This window comes from Megachile rotundata, chromosome 5 (genome assembly GCF_050947335.1).
Source record: "Megachile rotundata isolate GNS110a chromosome 5, iyMegRotu1, whole genome shotgun sequence".
Lineage (NCBI taxonomy): Eukaryota > Metazoa > Arthropoda > Insecta > Hymenoptera > Megachilidae > Megachile > Megachile rotundata.
This window is the reverse complement of record NC_134987.1, coordinates 18,616,463-18,629,196: the sequence shown is the minus strand read 5'-3', so window position 1 is coordinate 18,629,196 and position 12,734 is coordinate 18,616,463. Positions and strand designations below refer to the sequence as shown.

At 37.6% G+C, this 12,734-nt stretch overlaps 3 protein-coding genes across 5 annotated transcripts in view; 1 reads left to right on the top strand and 2 right to left on the bottom strand.

Moving 5' to 3' along the window:
* Nucleotides 1-12: 12 nt before the first annotated feature.
* Nucleotides 13-2,359, bottom strand: LOC105662512 (uncharacterized). Of its 2 annotated transcripts, none has more exons than XM_076532170.1 (6): nucleotides 1,375-2,359; nucleotides 881-1,063; nucleotides 637-807; nucleotides 487-576; nucleotides 229-348; nucleotides 13-166 (listed from the first exon to the last, which is right to left on the bottom strand). In XM_076532170.1, exons 1-6 carry the CDS (start codon nucleotides 1,603-1,605, stop codon nucleotides 98-100), a joined length of 864 nt encoding a protein of 287 aa, XP_076388285.1. In that variant the 5' UTR covers nucleotides 1,606-2,359; the 3' UTR covers nucleotides 13-97. The 2 variants fall into 2 exon arrangements, with proteins under 2 accessions (XP_076388285.1, XP_076388286.1); XM_076532171.1 differs by having other exon boundaries at nucleotides 19-147; nucleotides 1,375-2,358.
* Nucleotides 2,360-2,557: 198 nt separating this feature from the next.
* Nucleotides 2,558-4,255, top strand: Kdsr (3-ketodihydrosphingosine reductase). The gene is made up of 4 exons (XM_003703246.3): nucleotides 2,558-2,904; nucleotides 3,139-3,568; nucleotides 3,627-3,868; nucleotides 3,937-4,255. Exons 1-4 carry the CDS (start codon nucleotides 2,797-2,799, stop codon nucleotides 4,147-4,149), a joined length of 993 nt encoding a protein of 330 aa, XP_003703294.1. The 5' UTR covers nucleotides 2,558-2,796; the 3' UTR covers nucleotides 4,150-4,255.
* Nucleotides 4,256-4,445: 190 nt separating this feature from the next.
* Nucleotides 4,446-12,734, bottom strand: part of LOC100881424 (neurotrimin) — a 29,864-nt gene continuing 21,575 nt past the window's right edge. For both annotated transcript variants that reach the window (XM_003703247.3, XM_076532169.1), the window contains exon 5: nucleotides 4,446-12,414. In XM_003703247.3, coding sequence (XP_003703295.1) covers nucleotides 12,230-12,414 — 185 coding nt within the window. In that variant the 3' untranslated portion in view covers nucleotides 4,446-12,229. The remainder of the gene's footprint in view (nucleotides 12,415-12,734) is intronic.

Below are 12,734 nucleotides of genomic sequence, written 5' to 3'. Positions count from 1 at the left end.
CAATCTGTGGCAATTTATTTCTAAGTAATCTCCATCAATATTTTATAATATCTACAAAATATTTTTAGTATTAGCATAAAAATTCTCAGACTTTTTCTCAATCTGGACACGGACAGTTCATTATCATTCTGGCAAGGATGCACAACGCTAGAAACAAATTCAACAACTGCAAAATAAGTACTTCGTTAAGATTAATAGCCATGTAATATGGACGATAAATATACTTACTAGAATTAGAAAAATTATTACAGCTGCTATACTGATCGCGTGTATGTAAGATGTCAGTAAACCCATTGCACTCCTCAGACATCCTGATTCGTAGGATATAGCTTCTGTCATTTGTAGACACTGAAAATTGTAATTGGTAGCGAAAAAACAGATTACGTTTCCTACAATTATTTTGTGAATAATTTTTCTAAATTAAGAATTTTTATATTTCGATCATACAAAAAATCTCTAAAAAGATGAATAATTTTAAAGAAATACCTCTTCGATCGGTTTGGTACAACAACTTTTCGGAATCTCATTGTAATATACGATCCACTCATTCGCGGAATATATTCCGCAACATTCCAGCTGAAATATATTTCTTCAATGTTTGTTCAAAGTACAGAGAAATAGAAGCTCATTTCTTACATATGTCTGAGTGTTGTCCCAAGATTGCTTGCTCGAAGGCAAGGTATGATAATTTTCTATGGAGAAACTCATGTCCTCCTGGATTCTCGTAACGGTTCCCTCGAATATCCAGAAACTGAATATAGCGCAGATATATAAGGTAAACAGAAACAACACGTAACACACGATATACTACGATAAAATAAAATTCGTTCCAATGTACAATTTAGGTTTCGAGACACAATCGTATGTAGATGTAATTTACGATTTTTATAAACTTCTTTCGGTTTTGAAGCAAGCCAAGAAGTCCGAGTAACGATACTATTGAAACGATTAGGGATATGAGAAGCAACATCATGGTGAAGAAACGTGGTCGAATCAATCTCGACATTATTACATGGTCCGTGAATACCCATATTGCAATTACGCTACCGGCTATACCTGCAAGCTTTATTTAGTTTTACATCAACTGTATGGTTAGTCTTAAATGCTTTTCTAAATAAATTCATTCAATTATAGTCTTCAGAAGTGAAGAGTAAAATTTTAGGAAATAAATTGATGGCTTAATTTCATTGACTGAAATCTTCTGAAATTACTATGATTTATTTACGAGAAAAATCGATTGAAACTGCTTAATTAAAAAATTTTAAATGATTCAATTTGTAGAAAAAAATAAAAAATATTTTTCCAGAGTTTATTTATTAATAAACTGTTCTTACGTAAATCAGTCTATAGTTATAGTTGTATTAAACCACTCACGAAAAGTGCCGAATTGAGCATTATAAACAAAACTTTAATGCATCGTTTTGCCAGAAAGTTACACGGATATTTCCGAAAACCTATCGAAATAAAATATGGATTTTTGTCGGTCGATTCGGTTGCTTTGCTGGTGCAAATCTCTTCATCCTCCGATTCTGTATCATCTTCGTCTCCGTGATCTCCATCGTCAGTTATGCCGGCGAAAAATTTGTTCCAATTCATGTGCGTCATTCAATCCGAATATAGTTAAAAAAATAATTGAACAAGAATGACTAGGAACGATATATCTTGTCGATAAAACTAATTTGCATTACATCATTGCAATTATTGTGAAAGGTACTAGAATAAATCACTCATGCCTTAACAATTATTGTTTCCATAAGTGAAATTATTGTACAAACCATTTTTTTATATTTTTAATTTTTGGGCTAATTCCAATTATCGTAAGGGATCGATATACGTATCGATCTTATGTATCGCCATCTAGCGATAGAAGTTGCAAACTAATTAAACTAGAGTTTCAAAAATGTGTAGTTCACCCTGTTCGCCAGAGAGATGGCGCGACTTGTTACATTTTTAAATTGATATTGATTTTGTTGATTAAAATGCCATATATTTAGTAGATATTTATTAATATTGATTTTATACTGTTTGCAATATATTCTGTAGATCTGAAAATATTATTTAAAATAATTTTTACGCTATATTATGTTTAGTCGGTCATATAGAAAATAACATTGGAATGATACAAATTTTTCGTTCATGTAAAAACCGTCCTCGTAGATGTTTCCTTTTGAAAAAAGGAACTTCTTTGCAAAAATTAGACAAAATTGAAACACGACGATATTCCGAAATTTCCCCGAAACTTATCTCGTACTAGATGTCACTTTTAATTAAACTGATAAACCTTATCAGTACAAATTTTTATTGCACAAACTTATCAGAATAAAGCATATAAAAATTTTACAAGTTATTTATTCCCAAATACAACGTTACCTAATACCAAAAAATTTAATAAAAGCATACATTTTTTAATCTATACCTTATCATTATATACTAAACTAATTTATTAAATTATATTTATTAAAATCAATGAAATATCAAGAGCTCAAACAATTTTATTTATGACTAATTTAATTTTGTATGATATCATAATAAAAATCACGTAGTGATTAGATAATACAATTAATTTTTGAAGGCTATGTCACTGTACCGTCCTTTGCTGTTGAAGTGAGAAGTGCGATTAGATGATTAAATTTATAATTAAATAGGTAGAAATAAGCCGTAAGGTTGATAGACTTTAGAAATGTTAACAAAAGTTGTGCCGTATTCTTAAAAAATAAATGTTTACGTATTTACATGCGTGATTTAAAATATTTTTTGTTTGAAAAGTAGCACTGTAGCAAAAGTAACAAATCCATAATGCTTAATGTAGCACTAATAATCATTCCTATTTTAATTGTTGCTTTGTTTGTGAGATACTACTTTTGGCGAGGACGTCTAAAAAATGTTAATAACAAGCATGTTGTTGTAAGTAGCTCAAACATAACCTAAATTAACCTCTTTTGAGGTTATATTTTCAAATTTTTTTTATAATCGCTTTTAATTATTAACAATAAAAATGTACTCTACTATAGATTACTGATATTGGTTTTTATTGTTTAGTTCAAGATTTTATTAACTTGTAGTTAATTACTATTTTATTGTTTCATCAAATTGTATATTTTTATATTTGTTTCCTAATTCATGTTTTTTTTTTGGCAGGTAACTGGTGGATCCAGTGGTATAGGAAAATGTGTAGCAATCCTTGCAGCCAAGCATGGAGCCCATGTAACAATAATTGCAAGAGATACCCAAAAATTGGAGGTAGCAAGAAATGAAATAATACGTGCATGTAAGAACAAAAATGTTCAGAAAGTGGAATACTTGTCCCTGGACATTGGTGAAGATTATGATGCGGTTGAGAAAGCTTTAAATGATTTGGAAAGAACCATGGGTCCAATATACATGTTAGTAAATTGTGCTGGTACCGCAATTTGTGGGAAAATTGAAGACACCTCTGTGGCAGACTTAAAGAAAATGATCGACATTAATTTTCTGGGATCATATTATTGTACAAAAGCTGTTACTCCACGAATGAAGGCTTCCCAAGAGGGAATTATTATATTAACATCTTCTCAAGCTGCACTCTTAGGTATGTAATGGGTTTGCTTCATCAAATGTGGTTGTTGAAACAAACTTTTATTTTGCAGGGATATTTGGATATTCTGCCTATTGCAGTACAAAATTTGCTCTTCGTGGTTTAGCAGAAAGTATATCCATGGAACTTTCACCATATAATATTTCTGTGACCTTGTGCTTACCTCCTGACACTGATACTCCAGGATTTGCCATAGAAGAATTGTCCAAACCTCTGGAAACAAAACTCATATCTCAAACCGCTTCTTTAGTCAGTCCAGAAGTGGTTGCGGATAAACTTTTTAAGGATGCGTTGGTAAGCAAATTGAAAACTATATTGATTAATTCGGAAGTTGATAACTGATAAAATCGAACACTTTTCAGGCCGGAAAATTCTTTTCTACGGTCGGTATAGAAGGTTTCATGTTAACCGTACTATGTGCCGGAATGTCGCCATTTAATTCCATCATGGAATTACTTTCGCAATCGATGCTGGTTGGTTTATTCCGGCTTGCAAGTGCCTGGTATCTTGTAAATTTTAAGAAAATTATTCAGAATTGTATGAAGATGCGCGACAAGAACAAAAAATCTGAATAAATGTCTCTAACAAATTAATAAAAAATACAAAGTTTGTATGATGCGACAAGTACATAACGTTTGTAACGTGTTCGATATTTGCGTAATAAATTTAACACTACAGTCACTTTTATTTTTACATAAAAATAAAATCCTAAATGAAACAGAACTAAAAGCGATAAGCAACTACTCGTAAGTTTATAGATTCGAGAACTCGAATGTTTGTTTAGTTTTATGTGGCCATTACTGAATTCTCTTTATAAAAAAATGAAAAATAAAGGAGAGACGTGGATCATGAAGGAAAGTGGAGGACAAGATTTTAACGATTTGGCTTATTTTTATTTAGTATCCCGTAAGTTCATAGTATAATGTTCTTCATTAAGCTGTATGGTTCTTACACACATAGAACGGGACAGTTCTTCTTGTCCCTGTTACCACGATACTTTTTGGAAAAAAAGAAAAAAACAGAAACGCTGAGATTTGTGTGTAACATGTATTTTTTCATGACGATGCCCCACGGGTGATAAACGCTCGCATCTGGCATTAAAAACGTCCAGCACATCGATATCAATGGTTTGTTAGCCCATGTACAAAAAAAGAGAAAAATATCGAACAAGAAATCCTACGCAGAGCATCGATCAATTACGGTTGCGATTTATGCTCGTGGGAGGCTGACACCGAGCATTTAAAACCGAGGCTGAACTTCTGCAGAGAAATGGCGGATAACGAAGATGTGTCTCTCGAAATTGCAAATCGATAATGATCGGTTTAACATTGATTTATTATCTCTTTCTCTCTCTCATTCTGATCACTTGCTCTCTCGTATTTTTTCGTACATCCACACGCTCGTTCGCTCGTTTCTCATTCCGTGTTTCATTCGCGCAATTGTATTTTTTTTCCTCGGCATCATCTCGCGGATTCGTTTTTAAAGTCTATTCCGATTTACCCTAAAGCGTTTCAAGGTGTACAGCTGGGAATCTGCGAGACGAGGCTTGCTTCGAGGGACTTCTTTTTCATCTTTTTTTTATTTTTGCGTATTTATCTGTTAATTTTTATCTCTGTGAAATTTCCATCGATGTTCGCTCATTCGGGCGCTCGACAAACGCTCTCATCTGCCATCTCCGATTCTCGTCTTCCCAATTCCCTCTTAATCGTCCTTTGTTTCATTTTTACGTCGATTGTACGTTGCGTATTGATTAATTAGACGTCAGCTTCGTCGAACGTTCGAACTGGCAAACGGCACGCGTTTAACGATTTAATTAGACCCATTTTGCTACGTGTGATCGGTCGCGCGTTGCAAACGTAATGGTTAGAGGTTCCGGAAAAACTGAACGCGTTCGTGATACATCGATTCTTCTTTGTATCGAGACACCTGATCTTTAAACTTGCTTAGTGAATCGAAGTGACTTTGTCATGGACATAGCTAGGATGTTAAGAAGGGTTGCTTGCCTTCTAAAAGAAGAATGTCTCCTGCTATACTCTACATAAACAAAATTCGATTTTGCCTCCCCTTCCCCAAGAGGAAAAGAATCAAACTGCAATTCTATCAACTAATATTTTGTACGCACAAGTAAACGAAGAAAATAATTCAGATAAATTTTGCCCTCCTAGCCTTTCTTAGCTACGCGTATGAATTTTATCGAGTCGATTTCAACTGTCTTCGTTTTGTACCTTCGCACGAACGAAACGCAGTTGATGCTAATTAAATTTCAAGTGTCCCGAGAGATTCTGTTTGTTCGTGGTACATACATAATTAAGGAAGGAACGACGAATCGTTTATTAATATATCGCCGATAACGAGGGATTGGTGAAATCTTCTCCGTCCCGAGGGTTTCGATCGACGACTGTATACCCTTTATTTCTAACCCTCTACAGCCAATATCTGTTTTCGCACAATCTTACGAATGCATTATTTTTTAAATAAAAAATACTGTTTATTGTTCATTGAAAGAAAATGTATTTTCCGTACAATGAGATAACAAAATTCGCCAATTAATAAAAAATGTATTGCTTGTTAGTTTTAATGTACTGTAATATACACAGTCAAAGAAACAGACAACCTCAAAATAAAAAGATTGACAATCTTCTACAGAGCACACAGTTTGAAAAGCTACCTACACACGTAAGGGATGTAAAAACTAAAGAAATGCAAAATCTGTCACGACTATCGATGAATGATAAGCGGTAGAGGGTTAAAAGTCACAATAATCATACGTACACGTTTCCCATGAAGTTAATAATAACCATCCACTATTTCGCGGGTAATAAGTTCTCGCCGCAGTAGTATACGATTTTGCTTCGACGAAATCGTTTAGCCGGTGATCCAGTTTCCTCCGTCGATCACGAGAACATTCCTACGGATAATCGGATCGATAGGTTCGCAGCGAAACTGATTCCCGTTTCGTTGATTTCGACGGAATCGTAATCACGTCCACTGTCACTCGTATTACCTACTATCGAATAAACTAGCTCGAATATCTACGCGTAAGAGCACATCGACGAACTGTCAGGACGGTCAATCATCACACGAAAAAGGATCTTTCGATATTCGCGTACCGCGACTCTCGGGAACGGGCACGTGCTCGTCGCTGGGGCGGATTTGACGCGTATACTACCCTAAAATTTATAGTAACGAAACTGAATTATAAGCTTGCTAGGGTAGAGAGTGGAAACTTGGCGAAACATCGATGATTTTTTGAAATTACCGACTACCCTGTAAGGATGTTTAATCTGTCCTACTTAGTACCCCACAAACACAGAAACACAAAACGCTGCATAATTATTTGTACGTCTCGAGTAACCATCCCCGGTCCAATTAAAACCCCATTCAATGTTAATAAAGTTCAACATCCGCCCCGCGAGCCATCGACAAAACCGAGAATACATAAGTACGTACTCAAGCCTGCACAGGCGGCCGTCTTAAGAACAGAAAACTTCGCGACACTTAAGAGCTACTATAGACAATGGTACAAAAATTCAATGCTGTCTACGACGTTAGTATACCTTAGACGACGTTTTTTCATTTTTTTATTTAATTCACCGTCATCATCATCATCGCGCCATCGTTATAATCATCATCACCCTTCATCGTCATCTTCGTCTTTGCTCTTCCCTTTGTTATCTCCGTTATAATAAAGGGGCGACGAGGACAAGCGCGGGAAATTACAACTTCCTTCTTCCACCTCGCAAGGGGAGGTCCCGGTTGTCGCGAGAATAAAGGGTTGCGGGAGAGGAGACGGGGCGAGAGCTTTAATTGTGGCCTCGAGGTGAGCCCTATCTTTCGCCCTTTCTCTTTATCTTTCGTCACGAGTGGCCTCGCGAGGCGCGGGAAGAAGAAAGGGGAAGAAGAAACGGTACAAGAAGAATTGTCCCCGGTCGCCCCTTTTTATCTTAAAGTGCGTCATTCGACCAACGCCTTAGCGCGTCAGTCCAACGAACAACCCTTTTCTTTCTTCGTTTTTTTTTTGCATCTCTGCTACGTTTCCTCTCGTTTACTCGTCTTTCACGCTCGCTCTCGTTCTTCCTTGGCTCGCGTATATTATAATACACACTCTCTCGCTTTCGCTTTCATCCGTTTCCCACGCATCGCACACGTATACGAGTCGGTTACGCGTTCACACCTGGTTATTATGTCAGACAATGTATCCTTCATTTATATCCGTTAGTTCTTACGCTAGGCGTTAATTAGTGTTACATCTAGTCGCGTATGGCCGGCCCGTGCTATCCAGGAACGCGCTGCACCACAGCTACGCTCCTTTTTGTTGTCTCGACGCACCGGCGTGCCAGAAAAAGCGTACGCCTCGGTGTTACCCACTGTTCCTCTACTTATTTTGCAGCCTTACCTTCTATTTCTGCTTACTGCCCAATTCTTTTTGCCTTACTCTTCTTCGCAGCGGTCTCTCCCGCGATGATTCGCTTTTAGAAATCGTCGTGGATGCTCTAATAACATTTTTCACGTGGAAGTATTTCTCTTTAAAGCCCTACGAGTCCTATGTTCCGAGATAAAAAGTTTGGAGAACATTGATCGAGGTCACTGTAGTTTCCATATTTTTAAATTGTCATCACGAATTGCCGAATCCATAAATTTCTAATTGTTACATTTCTGAATTTACAGTCTCTAAGTAGCTAATTTAAAAGTTTGCAAATTTGAGAATTTCTGATTACTAAATTAAAAGCTTCGTAAGTCTGTAAATTCGTAGATGTGCACATGATTGCAAAATATTTTTATTCTAAGATCTCGAAACTTCAGAATCGCGTAAAGCCCTACTCTCCCCGCAAAAAGAAACGGTTGTCGCTGGAAATCTGAATCATTGACAGACCCATAGTCTTAACGATTCGCATCGTCGATTTGAAACACAATCTCGAGCCGGTTAGCACGGGCGGCCAGACCCATTCGAATGCGTTTACGATCCGTAAAATTACACAGTAACGTTATTCATTTATTTATTTATCTGTTTAATTTTTAGGGTTGTTTCTTTAGTTGTAACACGTACGGCATATCGTTAATTAACGTTACGTCATTTATATACTATGTATTTACAATCACATGAATCGTAGATATTCTAACGTTATCGTTCGTCTTGTTTCAACGCCGTCTCCTTCCTCTTCTTCGTTCCTCTTCGAGTCTCCTTTCTCTGTCACTTCTTTTTATTTTTCTTTTCACGGTTATTCACAGTTCTCGGTCGCGATTATATCCTGCTGTGTGTCCCGTGAAAGTTCGTTCGCTCTTCAACTGTTGACCCCGGTTGTAGCTTCTCGTTCTCCCGTGATAATTTGTTACGCCGCTGTTTCGAGTCGAGCTGAAACTTGTTCAATATTTTTTAACACCGTTGTGCAACGTATTTCGCGCGCGTACACACACATATACATATATATATACTTTGGTTTTTATCTGTTCGTTTCTCTATATATATATATTTATATATTTTTATATAATATAAAAAACAGTATCTCCTAGTGCGTTGCGAGAAGAAAGCAAATTTCACGGGACGCCCCTGGGCGACCCGAAAAAGCTGTCCTGTTTATACAGCCGAACATGCACGATGACAAAACGGTCTGGGTCCACCTGAACGAGTATCACGAATCGATATATGCAAATCGATGCTTGTTTAGCGAGAATTAGAGGACATAATTAACCCTTTGATTACAGTACAGCTGGACGTATTACTTTACCTTTATTGATACCTACATAATTGATGTTTGTTGTTTCATTGTTGCAATTAATGGCATTCGGCAGATAAATGGCGGGAACAATAGTGGAAATTACTATTGGGCAGATGGTCATGCAAGGTAAAGTGAAAAGCCACTGTAGTGTAGTTTTAAAAAATTGTTCAAACCGCTATAGTGGCACGCGGTATTTAAAGGGTTAAAAATATATGTGCATCGTTTAAACTTTTCATTGCGAGTATTTTTATCACCTTCGTTACCAGCATCTTGTAACATTTTTATTCTTTGAAAAAGGTCACGGTCACACACGCGACGGTTCCATTTTCTGTGCCTTCAAAATGGCTGAAGCTCGCATTCAAACTGGAACGCGGTACAAGATATTAAATTATATTATGTAGAACAAGAAATGCACAATTTGGAAATTTTAAACGAGTTCTGGCACTGAAGGTGTTTAATGTAAATTTTGCATCGAAGAAGCGTTTATTCGTTAATGATTCGACCCATCCCGTAATGAACCTTGACACGCATGAACGGTCATATAACATATTTTATTGGCTCGTGTTCATACTCAATGCGCTTCAAGTACCAAAATTTGTCACCGTGGATCGTCGCGAGGCATTCGGTACGTTTAGGCTTTTTATTTTATTCTTCTTCTAAAAAGAATATAAGAAGAAAATAGTAATATAAAATCGTAGAAGGAAACACGTTAGACGCGTTTATGGGACATTCAATAATATAGGCAGTGATCTTAGAAATCAATGATTCGATGATTAGAGTCGATCTTGTCAGTCATCTCGTCGAGATTTGGTTCAAATACGGAAATATTCAGGAACTGTAAGAAACACTGATATGAACCACGTGATTTGATATGAATTGCACATTGAGAAACTTTTTAACACGTTAACTACCATGCATTAACGTAATGATTAAAATCAATCTACCACCTTAGAGTCTATATTGGCCTTCACGTTTCAAAATCTTCTAACTTTCTAATTTCCAAATTCTCGAATATCTAAATTCCTAGATTGCAAGTCTAAATACTTACATTCCTGAATTTCCAAATTTTCCTAATTCCCCGAATTTTCAAACCCTCAAATTCTCAAATTTCGAATTCCCATGTCACCAAACCTACAGATGCTTAATCGTGTTAACGTGTTAAATATAAAGTCACTGCTCCCTTAGAACTTAAATGAACACATTCGAATATTTCTAAATCTGTCACTAATTTAAAAAATTCCTCTAAAAAAAATCTGCAATACCTTTCGACCCACTTCTCTCTCGTCATCGTTTAACAAATTCACAGTCTCAAAACGTGTCAACGTTTCGATAAAAGGAAGGAAAAATTGAAAGGACAGTTTCGTACCTCATGCGATTTGGGACCATTTCGACAGATCGTCGATCGTTAGACGATCGTCGAGATGCGTCGCTCTCTCGGGACGATCCCGAGTGTACACGGTAGACGGTCGAGTACAGACACGTTTCGCTAAATCGTTTTCCTATTCGAATATAATTAATCGCATCGCTTCCAAGAATCTCATCGAACAAGTTTCAATTCTATCAAGCGGCGCGGACGAAGTTCTGTCGGCATTTTGCGATCGTGTCGCGCGTTTTACTTTTCGTTAAACAACCCCTAAAGCGTACCCTGACTCTCCTTTTCTTCCGAAATTGCAGGACGTCGAGTTAAGCCCTTGCCTCATGGACAAGTATAACAAAAATCATTACATCATATTTGCTTGTAATATAAATTACATAAAACCACCAAGTTTGCACTACAGTGGTCAACATGTAGGTCTTCTTACGCAATGTTTAAGCTTTAAAATTAAATATCTCCAAGTTTACAAGTTGAAGAATGTTTTAAGTTAATTTAAGAATTGATTGAGTTAACAAATCGTTGAATTTGTAAATTTGACTCGTGTAAACGTAGGTCTCTGTATATTACAGTGAATGTAATTGCAGGTTGTAAGACAAGGGATTAATCTCGACGGAAAAGAAACCACGAAACCCTCTCGACGTCCTCGACGGAATCTCGCGATCGATCACGAAGACTTGGTAACTGGTTTGGCTTCCTCTCGAAAGACACGAAGATCGCGAAACACCTTGACGATGATAAAAAGTGAATAAGAAAGGTTAGCTCGCGATTACACTGGTATCCCCGATGCGAGACACCGTGTCCGTTTACCGACGCCATCATCAGACACGTGTATGTACAATGATTACCTGTCGCGGTGACGTTTAACGATTGTTCAGAACGATTGACCCGAATGAGAAGGATATAAAAGGCGCTATGCTCGAGTTTCTTGGAAGATCGTATAATAGCTGCTATAAAAAATCCGTCATCGCGTTGACTGTTCGCGAGGAGGAAAAAGTATCCGCAAGCTTCGTGTCCGTTTCGGTCCCGTGACCGGTTCGCGATCCTATCGAAGTACACTCGCCGATTTAACGAGAACTCTCGCGATTAATTAACCCCTAATCACTAACGGCCGGATCACACTGTCTCGCCCATTCGAATCTTCTCTCTGCGCGAAGGAAAATCGATCGAGTCATCCGAAAAGACAGACCCGACGTTTCGTTGTGAAGATCCCTCTTTCGAAACACCGGTTTCCTCGACGAACGATCACCTGTCCGTATCCGTTAAAACGAGAGATCGAGAATTTAGAAAATGGTTTCTAATAAAATTCGAGAATTTCATCGTTCTCGATCTAACCGAACAAGTTAAAACGATAATCGCTGGTCAAAGAAAGATCGCGTCCATCTTCATTCCTCGCTACGTTCTCTTCTCGCGTTTCTGCGATCGTCATTCTTCCTTTCGCCTCTTTCATCGTGCCACCGAGTCTTCCCGGAGACGTCTTCTTTTTTTCTCTCGACACCGTTCCTCGATGCGCTTCCCGGGTCTCGTAGCAGGAGATAATCGATCGCCTTCCTCCTGGATTTCTGATTATCGCTCCGGCGCGAAGTAAGATGGATTCTTCGAATAGAGGACCATGAGGATCAGAAGGGCGAGGACGAACAGCCGACTGCCGTGACTGGAATACAGCGTCACGACGCCAGCCAGCCACCAGAGCGTCGGGCAGCCACCCGGTGCCGAGCTGATCCCTCTTTGAATCGCGGCTGGATGTTCGCCTACAGCAGAGAATTGATTTTACACCACCGGTGCTTTTATCGCGGCAATAACGTTGTGCATTTAATGGCTTTCGTTCTCGTTAATGGGCCTCGTTTCTATTCTCCTGTCGTTTCTGCTTCTTTCGCGACTACGTTCGATACGACAGCCACTCGATGCAATCTTGAAAATTTACCTAATACCCCCTAACCTTTTCGACCCGAGCGAAACCGTACGTTTATTTGCGATCTCGTATTTTTAGATTCAATTTCGATCTTGTACTATCGATTAACATTATAGCACTTTATCTTTATTCTCATTATATTACATTGAAACTTCGGAG

Coding starts and splice junctions, on each gene's coding strand:
- LOC105662512 (XM_076532170.1), bottom strand. CDS start 1,605: ATGACGCACATGAATTGGAACAAATTTTTCGCCGGCATAACTGACGAT. Junction 577..636: donor GGGACAACACTCAGACATAT/GTAAGAAATGAG, acceptor AATATATTTCAG/CTGGAATGTTGCGGAATATA. Junction 349..486: donor GTACCAAACCGATCGAAGAG/GTATTTCTTTAA, acceptor TACAATTTTCAG/TGTCTACAAATGACAGAAGC.
- Kdsr (XM_003703246.3), top strand. CDS start 2,797: ATGCTTAATGTAGCACTAATAATCATTCCTATTTTAATTGTTGCTTTG. Junction 2,905..3,138: donor TTAATAACAAGCATGTTGTT/GTAAGTAGCTCA, acceptor TTTTTTTGGCAG/GTAACTGGTGGATCCAGTGG. Junction 3,569..3,626: donor TTCTCAAGCTGCACTCTTAG/GTATGTAATGGG, acceptor TTTATTTTGCAG/GGATATTTGGATATTCTGCC.